We start from the raw sequence: 25,501 nt of genomic DNA on the forward strand, positions 1-25,501 counted from the left end.
GGTACAAAGCAATGACCGGATGGAGTGGAGGGCATCCGGGAGGACTTCCTGCCAGCGGGAGACTGGGAGATTCCTGGACCGTAGGGCCAGTAGGACGGTCTTCCAGACCATTCCGTTCTCCCTCTCTACCTGTCCATTACCCCGGGGGTTGTAACTGGTCATCCTGCTCGAGGCGATGCCCTTGCTGAGCAGGAATTGATGCAGTTTGTCGCTCATAAAGTAGGACCCCCTATCACTATGTATGTAAGCGGGGAACCCGAACAGTGCAAAATGCTATGGAGGGCCTTGATGACGGTGCTTGCGGTCATGTCGGGGCAGGGGATGGCGAATGGGAACTGGGAGTACTCGTCAATCACGTTCAGGAAGTACGTGTTGCGGTCGGTGGAGGGGAGCGGGCCTTTGAAGTCCATGCTGAGGCGTTCAAAGGGACGGGAAGCCTTTATCAGGTGCGCTTTCTCTTGCCGGGAGAAGTGCGGTTTGCACTCCACGCAGATCAGCAGGGGCTGGTTTAGCACACTGGGCTAAATCGCTGGCTTTTAAAGCAGACCAAGGCAGGCTAGCAGCACGGTTTGATTCCCGTACCAGCCTCCCCGAACAGGCGCCGGAATGTGGCGACTAGGGGCTTTTCACAGTAACTTCATTTGAAGCCTACTTGTGACAATAAGCGATTTTCATTTCATTTCATTTCATTCATTTGGCAGTCCCTGGTGGCTGTCCTGACCTCCTCGATGGAGTAGGGCAGGTTGCGGATCTTGATAAAGTGGAAAAAGCGAGTGACCCCAGGGTGGCAGAGGTCCTCTTGGAGGGCTCGGAGGCGGTCCACTTGTGCGTTGGCACATGTGCTGCGGGACAGGGCATCAGAAGGCTTGTTTAGCTTCCCGGGACGGTACAAGATCTCGTAATTGTAGGTGGAGAGTTCGATCCTCCACTGCAAGATATTATCGTTTTTTGTCTTGCCCCGCTGTGCATTATCGAACATGAAAGCAACGACCGTTGGTCAGTGAGGAGAGTGAATCTCCTGCCGGCCAGGTAATGCCTCCAATGTCGCACACCTTCTACTATGGCCTGGGCCTCCTTTTCGACTGAGGAGTGGCGGATTTTGGAAGCATGGAGGGTACGTGAGAAGAAGGCCACGGGTCTGCCCGCTTAGTTGAGGGTGGCCGCCAGAGCTACATCTGACCCGTCGCTCTCGACCTGGAAGGGGAGGGACTCGTCGATGGCGTAGCATCGTGGCCTTTGCAATGTCTGCTTTGATGCGGCTGAAGGCCTGGCAGGCCTCTATCGACAGGGGAAAAGCTGTGGATTGGATCATGGGATGGGCCTTGTCCGCATAGTTGGGGACCCACTGGGCATAGTAAGATAAAAACCCTAGGCAGCGCTTCAGGGCCTTGGGGCAGTGAGGGAGGGGGAACTCCATAAGGGGGCGCATGCATTCAGGGTCGGGGCCTATAACTCCATTTCGCGCTACGTAGCCGAGGATGGCTAGGCGGTCGGTGCTAAACACGCATTTATCCTTGTTATATGTAAGGTTAAGGATCTTTGCGGTCTGGAGGAATTTTTGGAGGTTGGTGTCGTGGCCCTGCTGGTCGTGGCTGCAGATGGTGACATTATCCAGATACGGGACTGTTGCCCGTAAACCGTACCGGTCAACCATTTGGTCCATCTCGCGCTGGAAGACCGAGACCCCGTTGGTGAAACTGAAGGGAACCCTTAAGAAGTGATGGAGCCACCTATCTGCCTCGAAGGCAATGTATATGCGGTCACTAGTGCGGATGGGGAGCTGGTGGTAGGCGGACTTAAGATCCACCGTGGAGAAGACCTTGTAATGCGTGATCCTGTTTACCAGGTCGGATATGCGGGGGAGAGGGTACGCGTCCAGCTGCTTAAACCTGTTGATGGTCTGACTGTAGTCAATGACCATCCTATGCTTCTCCCCGGTCTTTACCACCACTATATGAGCTCTCCAGGGACTGTTGCTAGCTTCAATGACTCCTTCCGTCAGTAGCCTTTGGACCTCTGACCTAATAAAGATCCGACCCTGGGCACTGTACCATCTGCTCCTGGTGGCAACGGGTTTGCAATCCGGGGTGAGGTTCGCAAACAGGGAAGGCGGATCGACCTTGAGGGTCGCGAGGCCGCAGACAGTGAGGGAGGGTATAGGGCCGCCGAATTTGAAAGTTAGACTTTGGAGATTACACTGGAAGTCTAAACCTAGGAGTGTGACCGCGCAGAGGTGGGGAAGGACGTAGAGCCGGTAATTTTTAAACTCCCTTCCCTGGAATGTGAGGTTTGCTACACAAACCCCCTTTATCTCTAGTGAGTGGGAACCGGAGGCCATGGAGATTTTTTGATTAACGGGGTGGACGAGGAGAGAACAGCGCCTTACCCTATCGGGGTGTATGAAGCTCTCCGTGCTCCCAGAGTCGATTAAGCAGGACGTCTCGTGCCCGTTGATTAGTACTGTTGTTGTAGCAGTTGAGAGTGTTCGATGCCGGGACTGATCCAGGGTCACCGAGGCTAATCTCAGCAGTTGGGTGTTCTCTTCAGGAGGTGTGCGGTCAGCCGAGCTGGGGTCCTGGGCGTCCATCCAAGATGGCGGCTCTCATTGGTCGCACATGGCTGGGGGTGCACAAAATGGCAGTGCCCATCCATCGAACGTGGCGTCCGCGGGACAAGATGGCAGTGCCCGGGGGCCGCACGTGGCCCTGGAGTAGGAAGAGGGCGGCGCCCGCTGGCCGCACGGGGACCGTGGAGAGGTTTGTGGTGGCGGTCCGCATTCGCCACCGGAGACCGCGGCGACCACACGGGCCTGGTATACCACCATGAAATGCCCCTTTTTACCGCATCACTTGCAGGTGGATGCGCGGGCCGGGCAGCGCTGCGGGGTTGCTTGGCCTGCCCGCAAAAGTAGCAGCGGGGCCCCCCGGGATTTCCAGGCCGCCTTGCAGCCCAAGCTTGTGGGGGGATGGGGGATGTCTCGGGTCGGCTGCGGAGGGGTTCCACGCTGCCCAGGGGGCTGCTGCGCGGTCGGGAACGTAAGCGTGGGCGTTTCTGGAAGCCACATCCAGGGAGCCTGCAAGGGCCCGTGCCTCCTTGAGGCCTAGGGTGTCTTTTTCCAGCAATCGCTGGCGGATTTGGGAGGACAGCATACCTGCCACGAAAGCGTCCCGGATCAAGAGTTCTGTGTGGTCAATCGCCGAAACTTGCGGGCAGCTGCAGTTTCTCCCCAACAGCAGGAGTGCACGGTAGAATTCTTCCTGCGATTCCCCAGTGATTTGTTGCCTCGTTGCTAGCAGATGTCGGGCATAGACCTGGTTTACCGGGCGAATATAATGTCCTTTTAGAAACTCTATTGCTGCATCGAAGTCTTCCGCGTCCTCGATGAGGGTGTAAATTTCCGGGCTCACCCTCGAGTGCAGGACTTGCATTTTCTGTTCTCCCGTTGGTGTGTTTTCGGCCGTTCCGAGATATCCTTTAAAACACGCCAGCCAGTGCTTGAAGATTGGCGCTGAGTCCGCCGCGTGGGGGCTGAGTTGCAGACATTCCGGCTTGATTCGGAGCTCCATCCTTTTAAATCTAGCTTAATAAATTGATGCACGATCAATGACCACTAATGCGAGGTTTTAGTCCAACTGAAGGCTTTAATAAGCTAGATGTTTCCCCCAGCAGCTCAGGTACAGAAAGAAGGCTGCTGGGGCGGCACAGGCTCTTATAACCCGCCTTGCAGGGCAGAGCTACCATACAGCTTGACCAATAGGAAACATATAATATCTACCAATGGTGTTCCAGCATTACCAGGTACCGTAACACCTCTACACAGACTACCACACCCCCCTCATCCTTTTAAACTCCAACGATTCCAGACCCAAAGTCCTCAACCGTTCCTCATATGACAAGTTCTTCATTCTAGGGATCATTCTTGTGAACCTCCTCTGGACCCTTTCCAAAGCCAGCACATTCTTCCTTAGATACGGGACCCAAAACTGCTCACAATACTCCAACTCTGACCAGAGCCTTATACAGCCTCCAGAGTCTTGTATTCTAGCCCTCTTGACATGAATGCTAACATTGCATTTGCCTTCTTAACTGCCGACTGAACGTGCACATTAACCTTAAGTGAATCGTGAACAAGGACTCCCAAGTCCCTTGGTTGAGTTTGAAGGAGGAGCCCTTGGGTGGGATTCTCCAGCCATGTTCGCCCGGAAACTGGAGAATCCCACCTGAGGTCAAGGGTGTTTTCCATTGTCGGCGTCTCACCCGTGGCGTTCTTGCGGCGGGCTGGGCAGAAGAATCGAGCCCCTTAGCATCATTACACACATCATGAGAACAAACTATAAAGAAGAATGATTTATTGTGTGAAGCCCTTTTAAAATGTCAGTGAATTGGAAGGCACAATTGATTAAGGTACAGGACCCTAAAGAGATCGTTGCAAATGGAGTAGGTTGATAGCCAGTGCCCTGTGACATGCATACTCTGCCACCTAGCTGGTAAATGGTACTGCTAAGTAGCCTTAATTTGGCAGCTTCCTTTAGGTCTGCAATTCTTCCTGTTACTGTGCCCTGGAAACCTTATTAGCATTGGCCCTGGCCACTGCTTGTTGTCAGTCATATTGCACTCCTCTAGATAGCGTGCCCAGACAATCCAAAACCAGCATCCTTCCAGAATTCACCTTATGAATAGGATGGTTTGGGTCTTATACTCACCCAGGCAAACTACGTCTGTACTTTGGAATGGAGAGCTTTCACACTTTTTGTATCTAGTGTCATGATATATTGTATGCTGCAGGCAATTTGATTGGCAGCAAGGTCTCCAACCTGCAAAGAGAACCTCCATACAATGCTGGTAGAGTATATTACCATTTGGGCCAGTTTAGCTCAGTTGACTGGATAGCTGCATTATGATGCAGAGGGGATTCAATTCCTGTACCAACTGAGGTCATTCATGAAGGCCCACCTTGCCCCCCCCCCTTTTATTACACTCCTGTATTATCTTGCTATACTACGGAATGTAATATGTGTTACTCAAACCTTGGCTACTGATGAGGTCTTCTGAATCTCGACGAAGAAGACTCAATCTCGTCCAGTGGTAACAAAAGGTTTATTGAGTAACTATAATAATAATTGCGTGAGTTCTTTACTTTAACATTGACACTAGTGATAAGGTTGACAAGATCTAACTACAGTAACTACACTAACCATCTGAGCTAATCTGATACTCCTGCCCTTGTCACAGTCCATCCAAAAGAGAGGGAGACCCAATGTGGTTGCCTTTATACGCCTGTTGATCCGGCCCTCTAGTGATCATGTGGTGCTGCTGATTACATATTAACCCCTTATGTACATGCACATACAGAGATCACTACACCCCCCACCTGAGATGTGGTGATCCTCAGGTTAAATCACCACCAGTCAGCTCTCCCCTCAAAGGGCAAAGCAGCATATGGTCATCTGGGATTATGGCGACTTTACTTTGCTTTTTATTATTAATCTATTCAGTGTCAGCCTCAATGCTGTGGCTAGATTAGCATGAGCTAATGCCGGAGTGTGGGTAGTTTTGTTTGATATGCTTGTTCCCTCTTGCATCTGGATAGAGCCTGCAGGATCTCCACTTAGCCATCCCACCAAGCTGGACGGCATTGGTCTATTTGAGTAGCTCCACCAGTTACACTGACATGGAGCTCAGGGAAGTTACGGCCCTATTAATGATAATTAACACAACTTTCAGTGGAAGTCCTACTGGAGGTTTAATGAGAAAAGGCAACTTAAAAGAAGAAAATATTCTCCTCATGAAGAAAAGATTTATTTCCACACAGTATGCTTAGGGCGCGATTCTCCCGAAAGGTCTCTAAGTGTGGCAGTGAGCAGATTTGCCGCGAGCTTCCCAGCGCTCGGCTCAGAGAGGCCGGGAACGCTATTCAGCGTTAATTGGTCCACTTAACGAGGGCCCGCACGGGCTTCTCACCACAAATAAAGGCTCACCAGCTGATTCACCAGGACCGCGGTCGCCAGCCCCCCGCTAACAAGGGCGAGCAGCACTTAAACAGCACTTGCACAGCCAACCCCACTCAGCTGGCAGCCATGGTGCCGAGATGACCAGCCCAAAGATTCGGGGATTCAGGTCTGGGGAGGCCCCTCAATGCGGTGGAGGCCAGGAGGGATGTCCTGTACCCCCCAGGGTCCCGTATGGTGAGCCACAGGACAGCCCGTGTCGCCTGGGACAAGATTGCGGCAGCTGTGAGCTCAGGGAGCGGGCTCAGTGCCCCTCTCTTTGCCTGTGAGCAAAGATGGCTACTCACCTCCTCTGCTCCCTGCAGAAGCCCTACCTGGAGGTTCACGTTTTTCAAAACGATTACTAACCGGCGCCAGCGTGACCACTTGCTGAAGAGGCCAATGAATCGCGGGAGGCTGTTAAATATAGGTCGCTCCCGTTAATTGTATCGAAATTGGGCTGAAGTGGTGATAATTGGTTTCTCGCCAAACCACGCCGTTATTCCGATTTCGCCTATGGGAGCCGGCCAGTTGCATCGCAAACGGTTTGGCGCCTGTCGCGGTTCTCATTTATGACCTCTCCCTCTATCCCCCGACCTCGTTTCGCTCAAGCGAGAGCGTAATGAGGCCCGAGAATCGCGCCCCAGTGTCTGTCTTCTGACCAATGGGCAGTTTACCTAAGGTGATAATTACTATCACAATCTGTAACACTTTTATACAAAAAACATTATTGTCATGAGCCTGGAAATGCATGTACTAAAGTTCAACAGCGGAATTCTCGTTGTCGGGATCCTCCGGTCAACTGACAGCGCACCCACACCCGCGGGTTTCCCAATGGCTTGAGGTGACCACGTTGGGAAACCCCATTGGCCGGCTGTGGGAACGGAGTATCCTATCCGGCGGGGGCGCACTGCGGCAGAAAATGCAGCTGGCAGACCGTAGAATCCCGCCCCAAATGTTTGGTCTCAAAAGCAGTGAGATAGGTTTACATTATGATGTTCCTGCAAGTAATTTAGCCACTTATAGGAGGATTGATCAATGGAGACTTGGAAATAAGGATATGCTAAAACCGTAGAAGGCAGGCCATAGGTTATTAATTTTCTTTCATACAGTCTCAGTACAGGATCTGAAGGTAGGGTGTTATCAGCTCCATTACACAGAGTATTTGACAATACTCAGCAATATGTTTTACAAATAATTTTGCAGTCTTAAAGATTAGATTAGTATATTACTAGTACAGTAAACTCCTGAGGATTCAATTCCCAGGGAACCACCTTGAGACTCAGATAAAGCAGAGCTTCATGATAGCTGCAGAGGCCATTGAAAGTCAAAATGTAAATGTTCCTGTTCGGTTTCCCCCGTGTCCAACATGTCATCCAGATATACTGCCACTCAGTGCAATCCTCATAGTATAGAAATATAGAAAATAAGAGCAGGAGGAGGCCATTTGGCCCTTCAAGTCTGCTCTGTCATTCATTATGATCATGGCTGTGAGGCACGATCAATTTGACTGGAGACAAAGTTGAATCCAAACTGAGGCTTTATTAGTATCAGATGTGTGGCCTCCCACAGCAGCTGACGAAATGGCTGCGAGCTGGAGGCCACGCATATTTATAACCCGGCTCCTGGGCAGAGCTAGCATGCAGGGGCCCAGGTGAACCTGTAGTGCAGGTTCTACCGTACAATCCTTAATATAAGAACACAGTGGTTTACCACAGGCTGATCATCCAACTCAACAGGCTAATCCCGCTTTCCTCCCATATCCTATGATCTCCTTCACGCTAAGTGCGATATCTAGCCGCTTCTTGAAAACAGACACTGTTTTGGCCTCAACTACTTCCTGTCGTACCGAATTCCACAGGCTGACCACTCTTTGGGTGAAGAAATTTCTCATCTCGGTCCTAAATGGTCTGCCGTGTATCCTTAGACTGTGACCCTTGGTTCTGGGCACAGCCGTCATCAGGAACATTCTTCCTGCATCTACCCTGTCTAGTCATGTTAGAATTTTAGAGATTTATATGAGATCCCCCTCTCATTCTTCTGATCTCCAATGAATACAATCCTAACCAAATCAATCGCTCCTTATACGTCAGACCCACCATCCCAGGAATCTATCTGGTAAACCTTCGCTGCACTCCCTCGAGAACAAGAACATCCTTCCTCAGATAAGGGACAAAAACTGCACACAGTATCCCAGGTGTGATCTCACCAAGGCCTTGTATAGTTGCAGTAAGACATTCAAAATGTCTCGCAATGAAGGCCAGCATACCATTTGCTTTCTTTACTGCATGCTTACCTTCATGGACTGGTGTACGAGGACACCCAAATCTGGTTGCACATTTCCCTCTCCTAATTTATGGCCATTCAGATAATATTCTGCCTTCTTGTTTCTGCTACCAAAGTGGATGACCTTGCATTTCTCCAAATTATATCCTAAGTATGTTTTACATTGCTCTATGGAATATAGCATAGGCTGACGACATGCCAAAGGATAGTCTGGTTACCTGTACAGGCCTCCATGGGTGTTTATTGTGAGGCAGGGTCCAATTCTAACTGCATTTATGCATGACTCATATCGAGTTTGGTAAATGAGTGTCCACGGACCAATTTTGCGTATAGGACCTCGATGCAGGGCATCTAATGCCCTGTTGACCATTAACTTATAGTCCCCACAATCTGACCATCTTATTAATTTTGAGCACTGGGACCACTGGTTCTGCCCAATCGGCAAAATGTACCAGCCTGATGATCCCAAATCTTTCCAGTCAGCTACGTTCAGCCTCAACTTTCGCTATCAAAGTGCAAGGGACCAGGCGAGCTCTGAAATATCTTGGTTGGGCGGCCGAATTGACCTGAAATTTTCCCGTTGCCCCTTTTATTTTCCTCAGTCCAGGCTGAAAACCTCAGGATATTTTCCTAGTACTTCATACAGGCCCCCGGATTCCATTTGGAAAATCTGCTGCCAGTTCAGATGTAGGCACATTAGCCAATTGTTGCCTAGCAGGCTGAGGCCGTGTCCCTTGACTGATCAATGTGAGTGGCACCGACAGATGCCCATAAACCGTCGGAGCCATAGTGGTTTCTGTTCTGCAATGGCTAACAGTTTGCCGGTAGATGTCAGTAATCCGGTCAAAAGTCTGCTTTCCAACAACAGAAACCGCAACTCCCGTGTCTAGCTTCATGCCCATTAACCTCCACGGTTATCTTGATGGGGGCTGCCCAGTGCGTCGTAACACAATTTAGCTGCATACACTCCTTCTCTGACTGTTCAGGGGTAAAGTACGAGTCCGTGGTTGGCAACTGCGTCAACCAGGGTGCCTGGATTCCTGGCTGTCTTGTACCTTATGCCCCCTTCGGCCTCTGTGTCCACATAATAATAATAATAATAATATCTTTATCATTGTCACAAGTAGGCTTACATTAACACTGCAATTAAGTTACGATGAAAATCCCCTAGTCGCCACAATTCGGCGCCTGTTCGGTATACAGAGGGAGAATTCAGAATGTCCAATTCACCTAACCAGCATGTCTTTGGGACTTGTGGGAGAAACCGGAGCACCCGGAGGAAACCCACGTAGACACGGAGAAAACGTGCCCCCCATCGTCCTGGCTCTCCCTCTATAGACTCTGGGGAGGTATCCCGTCGGGACGACTTGGTTTTAACCAATGGATCTGGCCCCTACGGTACTCAGTTCAGGGCGGGTAGCGGTCCTTGAGGTGGAGGCGGCTCTCGTTGGGAGGGGGCATGTCTACTATGTCTCCCTCCATCGCTGGATCTCTTGCACTCCTCTCTCAGCGCTTTCATGAGAAAGCGAAATTTGTACGGCCTGCTGAAGGTTCAGGAACGGTTCGGCTAGCAACTTCCTTGAGTAGCCATGTTATTTACGCCGCAGACCAAACAGCTGCACAACATTTTGGAAATAGAAGTTCTGTATTCACAAAATTCAGCTATTTTTCATTGCCTTGTCAAAGCCCTGTTACGGATTCTCCAGGGGTGCGCGCTGCCGTATTTGAATGGTATCTCTGCACTATTACGGATAATTTAGGGTTGAAGTGTTGCGCCACCAGGTTTACCAACTGTTCGAACGTTTTAGTGTCTGGAGCTGCAGAATATGTAAGGCTTTTTTATCACTCCATAAGTATGTGCTCCACAGACAGCCAGCAATATTACTGTCTGTCTGTCGATCATCATCTGTGATAGTATCCGCCCGGAAAAAATAACGCATGCGTTCTGTGTACAGTGTCCAATCCTCCAGTCTTGCGTCGAATATGCCCAATCTTCCAAACAAAAGCATTTTCGGAAAAAAAAATTCCAACCTTCGTCCAGCAGAGCAAAGGTTCACATGATGGTGTAGCAGCACCGATCATAATCCAGTTGTATTCTCGGGCGGGTTATAAGAGTAAGGTATACTCCTTTGCAGCAAATGGTCAGTGTTGGAAGACATGTGGGATGCATTTGAATATATTTAAGTAATTTCCTCACATTGTATACTTTTACACTGCACACTTATGCATATAGTTGTTGCATTCATTAGGAAGGAGCAACATAATATTTCTGATGTAAACATAACATTATACATCTCATAACAATTAATTCACTCACAATATGTTTTGCGCAGGACCATCAATACTTTTCTGGTGCAGGTTGATGCCACTGATATGCTTGTTCAAGAAGCCTGTAAAATTTAATTAAATTGCCTTCTGTGCATCCTACATGACCGAAAGTAGTCAGAAACTTTTGTAAAAAATGAAGAAGTAACTGTGTGATCTAGTAACTTTAAGATTCTGAGAATTTAACTATTAATACCGGGTGAGAAGTTCTTCTCATTAGCACACTACAACACTGACGTTCGTGCTCCAAAAAGACGTCCATGGTGCACGCACACTTGAGGGGTGAATTGCGCTGGGCGCCTTATTGATGAGGGTGTTAGAGTGGTGCATTAAAAATATGTCGGACCATGAAATTAATTTGCATGCAAAGCTGATTTGAGGCCAGCGGTGCTATTTTGTTCTCCTCAATTCTTCAGCTAGCCAATCGCTCAACCTTGTAAAGTTGAGCACATGTTCAACAGAGGGAAGGACCCCCTCTCCCGCATTACTCAAAGGGTTCATCAACTGCATATAGATTAGTTGCTAGTCGATTTCATTTGGCTGTTGTTGCGATTCTACAAGTGTTTGGTGTTTTCTGTGGTTGTTTGAGGTTGTAAAGGGAAGGGCTCTCAGCAAGAGGCTATACCCAGTCAGGGTGTTCAGAGAGAAATTCTTCTACATGTGAAGATCAATGTATGAGATATCAGTGCGTTGGTGCAGACACCCTCACAGAAATCTGCCAGCTGCTGCACTCACAACTGGAACCTCAGAACATCACAAAGATCGCATTGACAATAGCTGAGAAGATAACTGTGACGATGAACTTTTATGGATCTGGCTCCTGCCAAGCTGGCTCTGGAGATACCACACCTTCCAGTTTGCTGTCTGCAGGTAGACAGAACTAAGCGAGCCCACAGCCAATGGACCAGATCAAAGCACTGCAGCCCAGCCACATTTGTTCATGATTGGTGATGAACAATTACAAACAACAAACAATGTCCCCATGCTAAATGATGGGGGAGCCCAGTGGATCAGTGAAAGAGACATGACAGAAGCATTTGCAATAATCTTCAGCTCGTAGTTGAGGTTTGTTATGAAGCAACAGTTTGGAGAGGTTACATGAGGTAAATAGACAGCAAAAGTATTCGACCTGTACGGTGAAAGCGGTTTACTGATCCCAGAGGACTAATGGATAAATGGAGCAGAGAGTGTATTCTCAATAGCATGTGACTGCAACCTTCCGCTCAGTAGCAAAATTGTGAGGCAATCCTTCCACTGGACTTCCTCCATGTTTCCCAGTCCATCTTCCACCTGAATAAAGGCAACTAACTCAAAAGACTGCCCCCTGTCTCCACACACCCAGTAATATACATTACGTAGAATCTGTCATCTCCTTATCGTCTTTTATAAATTCCCCAGACTCACATTTTCACTTTAGATCAATGCTCACTTTGTTAAATTTTCTTTTTAAAATATCTATAGAAAGTCTTACAATCTATTTTTCGATTTCATGCTAGTTTTCGTTCAGACTCCAACTTTTTCGCCATTATTAATATTTCAGTTATTCTGTGCTTTTGTTTATCTTCTATCCAATCTTCTGACCTTCCACTCATCTTTGCACAATTATATGTTTTTCTTTAAGTTCAATACTAACTTTAACTATTTTAGTTAACCATGGATGGTGGGTCCCCCCTTTGAAATTTTTTTTTCTTGTTGAAATGTTTCTATTCTTTGTATTCTGCAATATCCACTAAAATGTCTCCCACTGTTTCTCTACTAACTTATCCCTTTACCTAATTTGTCAGTTCACTTCAGTTAACTATGCTTTCATGCCCTCACAATCAACATTATTTAAATTCAACATGCTAGTCTTGGACCTACTCTTCCCTCCCTCAAACTGAATGTAAAATTATGATCACTGCTACCTTGTGATGCCTTCACTGCAAGGTCATCAATTAATCCTATCTTGTTGCACCATACCAGGTCTAGTTTGGCCTGATCTCTGGTTAATCCCAGAATATGCTGCTCTAAGAAACTATCCTGAAAACATTCTATCAACTCCTCCCCCAAGCTATCTTTGCCCATCCAGTTTTTCAGTCTGTGTATGGATTAACATTGTTTAATTTTCATTCATTTAATAAATTGTGCATCATGATCGCGTGCCTGTTTTCAGGGTTTTCCAGAATCGCTCCTGTAGTGTTTTATGAAAAATCAAGTTATCTGCTTCTTTTGTAGGTATTTTGAATTAATTCTTCATCAAGTCACATCAGAAGCAAAGTTGAAATGCTATTAAGTGTCATGTTATGATATGTAATGACAGATCCGATTATAGCTTACATGGTTATAAGTAACATTGTTGAATGGGGTGAATTGCTTGCCTGCCTTATCCACAATGCAAAGTCTTTGTATGATATAATATCCCAATATATTTAACATTATTTAAATAACATAATTCAGGGAGATGAAATTGATGTTCATAAATGGTAGGTTTTGTCAATGATTAAAGAGCAAAATTATTAACATGCACAAGAGTACTTACTGTACCTTAAACATTTAATTGTGTGCTTTTGTCACCTTCAGTTTTCTTCATTCCTCCTTTTTTTCATGAATATAACAACAGAAAGCTACAGGAATTAATTAAAAGTGTGACAACTTGCCCTTGATGACGCAGTGGCTGTATTAATAACTTGCTGCTAAGACATAGCGCAGAGTAATGATTGGATTCTATTTCTAGAAAGGCTAGATGAGTTGCTTGACATTGCCCCCATTACATCTTAATAAAGTCATAAAACTAAATGACATGGCAACCTATAAAGGCTTGTCACTGGCAAATGCAAAATTTATAAAGCTGTTAAAGCTAATTGTGCTTTATTATTGCCATAATTAATATAAGCTTGGCTTAAGAAAGTAATTTATTTAGAAGGTTGTTCCCGTTTAGTTTTAAATGTTAATTATGTTCTTTGAGGTATTTTTGGTAAATTGTGAAGTGTAGCATAAAGACAAATTAGAGAAGGACAACTAAGATAATTAAAGGTGATGTCCAATTTTTTTTCTGTCACTCAGGCAAACAATATGCGTACTGGAAGAGTTTCTGTTGATGGTTTTGTCAGAATAGAAGTGACTCCCCAGCCTTAAATCAATAATTTCCACAGGTGCTCTCTCATTGATCGCTGTACTTCAACAGGAATGCTGGCAAAATGGCACTCGCCGCCATTTACATTGTTGCTCATGGATTTTCACGGATGTTACGCCAGAATATCAGGCAACCGAGACAAAATTTTATGTCCTATCCTGTGGCATTTTTGGAAGTGGGGAGGGCATTGCATCAGGTGGAAGGATGACTTTCGAACATGCCGCTACCTCCATCAAAATTAAGAATGTGGAAGAAAAGTTCATTGTTGGGAGATTTCCCGCACCGCCATTGTTGATGTCCTCAGATGGGAAATTAATGAACCTTTAAGGGGTTCACTGCCTCAGGCGTTAACCCAATAGTGGGCTGGCTTGTCACCACGCACAGAGCACAATAAAGCAAACCTGTGTGAACTGCTTGTAGTCTACGGGGTTGAGGGGATGGAGATGGGATTGCCTTGTTCACAGGGGACCTGCATTGGGAAGGGGGAACCAACTTGCCCTTGCTGACAACTCTGCTCCCAACTTCCCACAAACCCTTGCTGCCTCTGGCCTTCGTTGTTCCCCAATTCTAGGCCTCTCGTGGCTCTCAATCCACAGAGAGGCTAATGAGAAGATTTGCTGGGCTCAGATTTGCCGGCAGCTCACAAGGGGAGGAATTTCTGCCCCATGGCCCTTGTTCCTAGGGATGGTCCATCTGACAGGCACTTCATAATGTGGGGCCTTCCTTGAAGAGTTGATGCAGTTCCCTTGCAGGCTCTCCAGCTGGCAGACCATAAAATCACCCCTCCCCGGCCGCCTGTGCAATGAAAATCCCTCCTTTTAGAACTTTCTTTCAGAAAGGACAAGCAGTTGTAACCTTGGGCGAAATTCTCCCGAAACGGCGCAATGTCCGCCGACTGGCGCCCAAAACGGCGCCAATCAGACGGGCATCGCGCCGCCCTAAAGGTGCGGAATGCTCCGCATCTTTGGGGGCCGAGCCCCAACATTGAGGGGCTAGGCCGACGCCGGAGGAATTTCCGCGGAAACGGCCTTTGTTGCCCGCCAGCTAGCGCGGAAATGACATCCCCGGGTGGCGCATGCGCGGGAGCATCAGCGGCCGCTGACAGTTTCCCACGCATGCGCAGTGGAGGGAGTCTCTCCCGCCTCCGCCATGGTGGAGACCGTGGCAGAGGCGGAAGGGAAAGAGTGCCCCCACGGCACAGGCCCGCCCGCGGATCGGTGGGCCCCGATCACGGGCCAGGCCACCGTGGGGGCACCCCCCGGGGCCAGATCGCCCCGTGCCCCCCCCAGGACCCCGGAGCCCGCCCACGCCACCTTGTCCCGCCGTTCAAAAGGTGGTTTAATCCACGCCGGCGGGACAGGCAATTTATCGGCGGGACTTCGGCCCATCCGGGCCGGAGAATCGAGCGGGGGGGCCCGCCAACTGGCGCGGCCCGATTCCCACCCCCGCCGAATATCCGGTACCGGAGACTTCGGCAACCGGCGGGGGCGGAATTCACGGCAGCCCCCGGCGATTCTCCAACCCAGCGGGGGGTCGGATAATGACGCCTCATATGTCCCAAATAACTGGCCTTTCAAACACCTAACACAGTTTTGTTTTACATCTATAATGCATGCCCACCAATTCAAATGCCGCTACCTAAATCTTCCCCCTACTGGAGATCATGGCCGGAATTCTCTGGCCATTGGGTTTCTCTGTTCTCGCCAGTAGCACACCCCCAAATGCAAGTTTATAGGCGGCGCGGGGTGGCTTCAATGGAATATCTCATTGACAAGCAGTGTGAGAAGAGAATCCCACCGTCAGCGAACGGCGCACCGCCTCGAAACAGGCGGGTGGGAAAACGGAGAATCCAGCCTCATATTCAGAAATTTACTTCGGTTCATGTGCACAAGTGTTTTGTGTTTTGATTCTTCCTGTGCCAAACAGCATTGGGGTGTACTTTTGCTCAGCCTCTGAGTCCCCCATTTTTCTGGGTTAACACTCGTTGGCTCTACAGGGAAGGGATTGTCACAGGATACCCACTGACAAGAGGGAAATTTGGTGGCAGAGGCACCACTGCAGCATTAGAATGAAATCTTCAAGGGGGAGAAGATGCCTGAAGATAAAAGGAACTTTTAAATGATAGATGGGAGGCTGCATGGGTAGGAAGAGCCGCGATGGTGTTAGCAGGTTTTGCGTGTTTGAGGAGGACAGGTGAAGGAGTATTGAGATTGGGTAGGGGTCTGGTGATAGGCTTCATTGATTCAATTTCCTACCATTACCACTACTTTTTGGCACAATTTCAAGCTGAATACTGGAGAAAGACCCATCCGTGTGTACCTGATACTACTTAATCCAATTACCCTTCTTAGCGTCATCCCAGTGCCCAAATGCAGTGAGGTGACCATCTGACAGCTGTTGAAGTGTGCCTTCTGAGATAGAGCTGGCTATTTGCTTCCTTGAACTGAGTTGTGAGATAGTTCTGAAATGGTTGACACCGCACCTACAGCTGCTTTTATTCTATGTCTTCAAACTTTACACTGGTGGACCTTCCTCAATTTCAAAATCTAAATCCCTTAAGTGTTGCTAACAGTTGTCAGCAAGAGACTGAGAAGCCCCAGAGATTGTTACTGGCAGCACCTTGAACACACTTATGAGAACACAAGAGGAAGAAGTAATAGAAGGGAGAAATATTATAACAGAGAAGAATTACAACAGCATTAGCCACACATTGCCTCTAAAAATTGAATAATGGAAGAGGAAGAATGAACAGCAATGACAGCTAATAGCTTTGAACTTGTTGATATCCTCCTGCTTGGCCCTCTCTGATTGGCTTGATGATGTTCTGACACCGTCAACTGCCCTGCAATTTCCTCCACGGTTGTGATGGGGGAACTCAATGGTCTGAATTCCCCGGTCTCCCACCCGCGCATTTCTTGGCCGCACACCATTCGCTGACAAAGGGATTCTATCTTCCCACCGCTAGACAATGGGATTTCTCATTGAAGACATACCATGTCGACAAGAAACCCATGGGCGGGGGTGCGCTGCTGGCGGGAAAAATGAATCCCAACAACCAGAGTATTCTGGCCAATCGACTCTTTAACCTCACCTTCCTATTACCGCATGCTGCCTTGAAACAAAAGCATGCATTGAATAAGTTGTTGTAAGTGAAAGTTACATTAGTGGGTTGAGCTTTTTTGATAATTGAACAGTTTATAGATGTCCCAGCAGTTTCTTTGGTGTGGGGTCCAACCAGAAGATTCCAGGAGATTCCACCTGTTTATGGAGGAAATTAATGATGGAAAATCAGGTTGTTTTTTAAAAAGCAGGCAGTCCATACCTGCCTGATCTTCTTTTTCTATGGCCTGCATCAAACAATCCTTTAACCTTCAGAGCAAACAGAGAAAATCTGTGTTATTATTTTCTGTAGCATTCTAAAATTAGTCAGCTGTAAATACGTTTTACTTTATTTATTTGCATTAACCATTTTCATATATTGGGGAACCCTTGGATTTAATTTTTCAATGGACAATTCTGATGATTTACCACCCTTAAAGCCTTCAGATCCATTATTTACTTTGGTTGAGCCATTGAATGAACACCACATTTACAAGTTTCCAACATGAATTTAATTCTCTCCTGACCACAGTTTTATGTGACTTAAACACATGACTTAAACAGCACTTTGTTGCGGTTCTTCTTGTGATTTTAGCGATGCCTTTCCTTTTTATTATATAATCAAGCAAGTAATTTCAGAATACTTGAATTGCTGAAAAAGGGACACACTGTTGAAGCTTTTCATCTTGCGCTCATCAGAACAGATACAAGAATACCAAATTTCAAAGGGAACAACAATTTATCCTGCATGGAAAAATTGTGCTGATTGGTTGTCAAGAAGATTGTGGTTGGCTGAAGCGTTGTCATGGAGAGCGCACAAAGGAACAGATATCCTCCAAGCTTTTGTTAACTTCAAAAAAGCAAGTCAGCTCTTATTGGTCAAGGTGTTGTCATGGGAAGTGCACCAGGGAATCGTTGACCGCAAGTTTTCGTTAATTAAAAAGGGTGCAATACCTGGACTTATTACTTCTGTTTGCAGATGACAGGGCGCTGCAGATTAACATACATAGCTTTTAGAAAGCGCAAATAAAACATAGAACATACAGTGCAGAAGGAGGCCATCGAGTCCGCACCGACCCACTTAAGCCTATCCCTTCCACCCTATCCCTGTAACCCAATAACCCCTCCTAACCTTTTTTTTTTGGACACTAAGGGCAATTTAGCATGGCCAATCCACCTAACCTGCACGTATTTGGACTGTGGGATGAAACCGGAGCACCCGGAGGAAACCCACGCAGACACGGGAGAACGTGCAGACTTCGCACAGACAGTGGTCCAGCAGGGAATCGAACCTAGGACCCTGGAGCTGTGAAGCTACAGTGCTAACCACTATGCTACCATGCTGCCCTTAATGAGTAATCGTTTTAGCCTGACTGATACCCTTAAATTGGTTGTTGGTGTAATTCTTAGTACATTCAGGATTGTTCAGTAAGTTATATGCAGAATAACATCTAACGTTGGACACTATGTTCTGAGTTTTGCAAACACAGTTTAGTACTCTACCTGTTGCGAAGAGACAAGGAGACATGGGGGCTGGATTTTCCGCTCCCCGACGGCGAAATCACTTTTGGCTGAATTCCCGTCGGTGTGGGACTCTCATGGTCCTGCCATTCGGGAACCTCGCGAGGCAGCTGCGGACTCAGTCTGGGGCCGCCACAGTCGGGGGAGGGCCGATCAGCGGGCAAGCTTCATTCTGGGCTGGGGGCAATGTGTGCGGGTGGTCTGGGGTGCATGAGCAGCCGATGCGGGGCACTATTTCGGCGGTACAGGTCCGCGGGCTGAGTCCACCATGGAGCATGTCGCGGCCGTTGCAGGCTGCCGCTGTACGCATGTGTGACCTCTGACCAAGTCCCAAAAACGGGAGAATCCAGCCCATGCTCTTTAATATAATGGCCCAGTCATTGGGATGTACAACCTAAATACCTGGCTTCACACTGGCACTGAAATTTATGCACCATTATACTCATTTGTGTCGTAAGCAGAATGTCTTTTTAGCTTGATGACAGCATCTTATTAGTGATGAATACCACTTGTGTTGCTACTGCATAGTAGCTATGTCAAATGGCTAGCTTCACCTGTTGCTTAAATTTTTGACACTCCTTACCCCTCAAGGGAAATGTCAGATAGGCTGGGCACTTTTCAGGACCAAAAATAGTGGTCTTAGGCCCATTCATGAGTTTCGCGCTGTGCAGCGAGCAATGATCTGGTCGGACTAGCCATTATCCTGCAAGATAATATTCTGATGTGCCCTATTTTGGCTTGAACTTGCATGGTGAGCAAATGACTCGGTCCTATTTATGAAGTTGCAGATAAGGCCAATCCTACAGTGTGTGGACCTGTAGGAATCACAACATGTATATTAACCAGTGAAGGTAGACTTTTGATCGACAGAAGTGGGGAACACATGAATGGATTTCTAGACTTGCACATCAAGGTGAATCTGAGTGTGGATTGCAGCTCATTAATATGTGTAAGGAAATTCTTACATACAGCAGATTCAATTATAGCAAAAATAACATCTATATATTTACTTAAATATGCATCAGTCAGAGGTTAGGGAGCCATTCCATCCAAAATACATTTCTCGTGGAAACCAATGAAAATGTTAGTGAGAGCTGGATCCAGAGGGGATCCCATGGCAACATCATCTATTTGGGCATAAATGGTGTCATTAAAGCTGAACTCAACTGCATTACATTAACACTGCAATGAAGTTACTGTGAAAGTCCCCTAGTCGCCACATTCCGGCGCCTGTTCGGGTACACAGCGGGTGAATTCAGAATCTCCAAATTACCTAATAGCACGTCTTTCGGGAGATGTGGGAGAAAACCGGAACACCTGGAGGAAACCCACGTAGTCGCGGAGAGAATGGGCAGACTCTGTACAGACAGTGACCCAAGCTAGGAATCTAACCTGGGACCCTGGCGCTATGAAGCCATAGTGCTAATCACTATGCTACCGTGCTGCCCACAGTGGCACATTAGTGAATAGCCTCACATACAAGCACAAGGGCACAGCAATGCATAAGTGAGCCACATTGTGAGCCTGACTGATAATCTGAAATTAGTTGTCAGTCTAATTATGAGCACACTCAGAATTGTTCAGTGCGTGCTATCCAATTGTGGAATCACATCTAATGTAGGACACTATGTTCTGAGTTTGGCAAGCATGAGTAGATGAATACGGTCTCCATGGCAGAACTCGAGTTCTGTACTACCAAACGAATGCCTGTATTTGAATTCTCAGATTATTAATAGAAAGTTTGAGGAAGTTTATTGTTTATAAGTGTTTTTTTATGGATTTCAGATGAGCACTTTCCACCACAAAAGCAAAAGCCTGCAGTTTTTGGAAATCTGAAATGAAAGCAGATAATTCTAGAAATACTCAGCACGTCTGGTAGCATTGGTGGCGAGCGTAACAGACCTTTCATCAGAACTGGGAAAGAATAGAAATGTATGAAAGGGAGAGTGTGAGATAAATAAGGGAAGGTCTGATTGTTCTATGCCTCCATTTTCCTTCATTTTCAAAAGCTGGTTTGCTTTTTTTCCTCTCTCTTGTTTCCCTCTTATTTCCTTTCCCTGCTTTCGGAAAGATCCTGCTATTCACACCTCCTCTGTACACACATTTTGTTCTTTTACTTGTCCCATTACCACTCCCTTTGGTCTTGGACCATAAAAGATTTTGTCAGTTAATCTCTCCTGCCCTCCACCCTCTCGGAGACCTTCACTTTTGGCTTTTCTACAGTTCTAGCTGATTAAAGCTTATTAGTTATGACTCACCTTGTCTCGAGAGTAATTGATGGTGCATCAATTTAATCAGCTATTACTTCTGAAAGGATGGATCTCCGCATCAAGCCGGAGTGCCTTCAGCTCAGCCCCCACGCAGACAACTCCGCTGCTATCTTCAAGCATTGGCTGGCGTGTTTTAAGCGCTACCTCGTCACGGCCGCCGACACCCCCACGGAAAGGCAGAAAATGCACCTTCTACGCTCGCGGGTCAGCCCTGGGATCTACCCTCTGATCAAAGAGGCGGCGATCTATGCTGCAGCTATCGAGCTGCTAGAAGGACATTACATCCGTCCTGTGAACCAGGTCTACGCCCGTCACCTGCTGGCAACTAGAAGGCAAAGCCCTGAAGAAACACTGGAAGACTTCTATCGGGCACTACTAGTGCTGGGCCGAAACTGTGGCTGCCCACCAGTTACGGGGAACGAGCACACGGAACTTTTAATTCGGGGTGCTTTTGTGGCAGGTATGACTTCCCCCGACATCCGCCGAAGGCTGTTTGAAATGGACACACTGGGCCTCACTGAGGCACGGGCCCTGGCGGGGTCCATGGACGTTGCGAATAAAAACGCACTGGCTTTTGCTCCCGGATGCGCGGCGCCCCCTGGGCTGTGTGGCACCCCGTCGCGGCAGCCCCCCAGACTTTTCCGCTATCGCCGCCGGCCAACGCTGCTTCTTCTGCGGGCAGGCGAATCATCCCCGCCCGCGTTGCCCGGCCCGCACCACCACCTGCAAAGGGTGCGGCAAGAAAGGCCACTATGTCGCAGTCTGCCAGGCCTTTCTTTCAGGCCCCGGCCGTCCAAGGCCCATCGCCGTCCTCCTATCCCCAGGCAGCGTGCGACCCACGACCGCGGCCATTTTGCCCCCCTGCCACCACGCTGGATGGGTGGGCGCCGCCATTTTGTCCCTCGCTACCGCCATCTTCGACATCCCCGGACTCCATGTGCGACCCGTGGCTGACGCCATCTTGGATGGGGCCTCAGGCCCCCAGCACAGCCGACTACACGTTGCCTGACCAGAACTCCTCCTTACTGCAGCTGGCCTCCGTAACCCTGGACTAGAGTCGGCCCCGGACGCTAGCGAAAGCCACTACAATGATCGCCATCAACGGCCACGTGACGTCGTGCCTGATCGACTCCGGGAGCACGGAAAGCTTTGTCCACCCCGACACAGTAAGGCGCTGTTCTCTTGTCACCCATCCCATAAACCAATGGATCTCCCTGGCCTCCGGGTCACACGCAGTGGAGATAAAGTGGTTCTGCCTAGCGAACCTCACGGTCCAAGGCAGGGAATTCCGCAATTTCCGCCTGTACGTTCTGCCGCACCTCTGCGCAGCCACCCTTCTTGGGCTGGATTTCCATTGCCACCTGCAAAGCCTGACCTTTAAATTTGGCGGCCCTATACTTCCCCTTACTGTCTGCGGCCTCGCGACCCTTAAGGTCGACCCGCCTTCCCTGTTTGCGAACCTCACCCCGGATTGCAAACCCGTCGCCACCAGGAGCAGACGGTACAGTGCCCAGGACTGGACCTTCATCAGGTCCGAGGTCCAAAGGCTGCTGAAGGAAGGGGTCATCGAAGCAAGCAACAGCCCCTGGAGGGCTCAAGTAGTGGTGGTAAAGACCGGGGAGAAACATAGGATGGTCATCGACTATAGCCAGACCATCAACAGGTTTACGCAACTGGACGCGTACCCCCTCCCCCGTATAGCCGACCTGGTAAACAAGATTGCGCAATACAAGGTTTTCTTCACGGTGGATCTCAAGTCTGCCTACCACCAGCTACCCCTTCGTAATAGTGACCGCCAGTACACTGCCTTCGAAGCAGATGGCCGGCTCTATCACTTTTTAAGGGTTCCCTTCGGTGTCACGAACGGGGTCTCGGTCTTCCAACGTGAGATGGACCGAATGGTTGACTGGTACGGCTTACACGCAACGTTCCCGTATCTTGATAACGTCACCATCTGCGGCCATGACCAGCAGGACCACCACACCAACCTCCGAAAATTTTCCAGACCGCAAATATCCTTAATCTGACCGACAATAAGGATAAATGCGTGTTTAGCACCGACCGTCTAGCCATCCTAGGCTACGTAGTGCGAAGTGGAGTCAATAGGCCCCGACCCTGAACGCATGCGTTTCCTCATGGAGTTCCCCCTCCCTCACTGCCCCAAGGCCCTAAACGCTGCCTCGGCTTCTTCAGCTATTATGCACAAAGGGTCCCTAATTACGCAGACAAGGCTCGACCACTGATCCAGTCCACAACCTTCCCCCTGTCGACGGAGGTCCGCCAGGCCTTCTGCCGCATCAAAGCGGACATCGCAAAAGCCACGATGCGCGCCTTCGAGGAGTCCCTCCCTTCCAGGTCGAGAACGATGCGTCCGACGTAGCTGTGGCGGCCACCCTCAACCAAGCGGGCAGCGCCGTGGCTTTCTTCTCCCGTACCCTCCATGCTTCCGAAATTCGCCACTCCTCGGTCGAAAAGGAGGCCCAGGCCATAGTAGAAGCTATGCTACACTGGAGGCATTACCTGGCCGGCAGGAGATTCACTCTCCTCACGGACCAACGGTCGGTTGCCTTCATGTTCGATATTGCGCAGCGGGGCAAGATTAAGAACGACAAGATCTTGCGGTGGAGGATAGAACTCTCCACCTACAATTACGAGATCTTTTACCGTCCCAGGAAGCTGAACGAGCCTCCTGATGCCCTGTCCCGCGGCACTTGTGCCACCGCACAAGTGGACCGCCTCTGAGCCCCCACGAGGACCTCTGCCACCCGGGGGTCACTCGGTTCTTTCATTTCATCAAGACCCGCAACCTGCCCTACTCCATCGAGGAGGTCAGGACAGTCACCAGGGACTGCCAAATCTGCGCGGAGTGCAAACTGCACTTCTACCGGCCAGGGAGAGCGCATTTGATAAAGGCTTCCCATCCCTTTGAACGCCTCAGCATGGATTTCAAAGGTCCCCTCCCCTCCACCAACCGCAACACGTACTTCCTGAACGTGATTGACGAGTACTCCCGGTTCCCATTCGCCAACCCCTGCCCGGACATGACCACAACCACCGTCATCAAGGCCCTCCAGGGTATCTTTACACTGTTCGGTTTCCCCGCGTACATTCACAGTGATAGGGGGTCCTCCTTTATGAGCGACGAACTGCGTCAATTCCTGCTTAGCAAAGGCATCGCCTCCAGCAGGACAACCAGTTACAACCCCCGGGGAAACGGGCAGGTAGAAAGGGAGAACGGAATGGTCTGGAAGACCGTCCTGCTGGCCCTACGGTCCAGGAATCTCCCAGTCTCCCACTGGCAAGATGTCCTCCCGATGGCCCTTCACTCCATCCGGTCGCTGCTCTGTACTACCACAAACCAGACACCTCACGAATGTCTCCTTGTTTTCCCCAGGAAGTCCTCCTCTGGGATCTCGCTCCCAACCTGGCTAGCGACACCCGGACCCGTCCTGCTGCGGAAACATGTGAGGGCGCACAAGTCGGACCCGTTGGTCGAGAGGGTCCACCTGCTGCATGCCAACCCCCAGTATGCCTACGTAGTGTTCCCCGACGGCCGCCAAGACACGGTCTCCCTTCGGGACCTGGCGCCCACCAGAGCACCACGCGCACCCGCACCATTGCCCCCACCCCCACCCTCCCCGCAGCACCTGACTGGGTCAGTACTGCCGCCGCCCCTACCCAGCGCCAAACAGGCGCTGGCGCCCCCTACAGGTGCCCCTCCCCCTGCCCCCCTTTCACCCCAACAGCGCCACCTAGGAGTGACAAAGCTGCCTGGGAGGAAGACACCACGTTCCCGGAGTCGCAACCGCCGGGGCCCCCACCAGGATCATTGCCGAAGCCCAGACGCTCCAGAAGGACGACCAGGCCACCCGACCGACTGATTGCTGCACCATAAACACTTTTCTGTTACCCTCGACATCACGGTACCTCCATACCTGGTCCTACCATGCGAAAGGCGACATTAACGCTGGCCATCACCCCGCTGGGTTCTTTTTTAACAGGGGGTGAATGTGATAATACCAGTTATTGCAGTACCTGAGAGGTGGATGACCATTGGCTAGATCTAGGAGTCTACCATTGGCTAACGTACATAGCTCTGCCCTGAGAGGCAGAGTGTAAGAACCAATGCCGTCCCAGCAGCCTTCACTTTCTGTATCGAAGCTGCTGGGTACAGTTCTAGCTGATTAAAGCCTATTAGTTATGACTCACCTTGTCTCGAGAGTAATTGATGGTGCATCACTCCTATCTTCCCCCTTTCACTTGCACAAAACCTATCACATCTCTAACTTTTCCCAGTTCTGATGAAAAGTCACGCAGCTGAAGCCCTAACCCACTTTCCAACACTGTCTTGTGCAGTATTCGATTTAGAGAGAATTGAGATGTGTATTAATTTAAAACTATTATGATATACCTTTTCTTCAGCCAGGCTGTGTAAATACTACAGAAGTGGATATCAAGAAATCATCCCGAATGAGAAATCCTCACAAAACAAGAAAGGTAAGCATATTTTCAATAAGTCAGTTAGCACTGGCAGGACATTGCAAACCCAATATGCTGAGTTAATCTCTGTGAATACATTCATAACTGGTACGGTGTCCTGCCTGTGCACACATTCATGACAATGTCAGTATCGTTAAACCATATCCACACTGCACAGTTCCAAAAGTTGAAAAAGAACTGTACTGGAATGTTAGCCACTGGCTGCAAAATCAATTCTTTTGGACATTAGCTGTGTACATTGTGTACGCTTACTTTCTTTTGACTCCATCATTAATTGTACACACACACACACTGCCAGCACAATTTGGACAAACAGGAACCAAGAAATCAACAGTGAACATTTCCACCGAGTGCGAACTTCGTCATAGTTATTTGCTTATGGTCGGTGTGACCATGCTATC

The 25,501-nt window shown here is 48.9% G+C and overlaps 1 protein-coding gene across 3 annotated transcripts in view; it reads left to right on the plus strand.

Moving 5' to 3' along the window:
• Nucleotides 1-25,501, plus strand: part of LOC140426578 (regulator of G-protein signaling 7) — a 699,692-nt gene that overhangs the window by 581,811 nt on the left and 92,380 nt on the right. For all 3 annotated transcript variants that reach the window (XM_072511531.1, XM_072511522.1, XM_072511539.1), the window contains exon 10: nucleotides 25,023-25,097. In XM_072511531.1, coding sequence (XP_072367632.1) covers nucleotides 25,023-25,097 — 75 coding nt within the window. The remainder of the gene's footprint in view (nucleotides 1-25,022; nucleotides 25,098-25,501) is intronic.

This window comes from Scyliorhinus torazame, chromosome 1 (genome assembly GCF_047496885.1).
Source record: "Scyliorhinus torazame isolate Kashiwa2021f chromosome 1, sScyTor2.1, whole genome shotgun sequence".
Taxonomy (NCBI): Eukaryota; Metazoa; Chordata; class Chondrichthyes; order Carcharhiniformes; family Scyliorhinidae; genus Scyliorhinus; species Scyliorhinus torazame.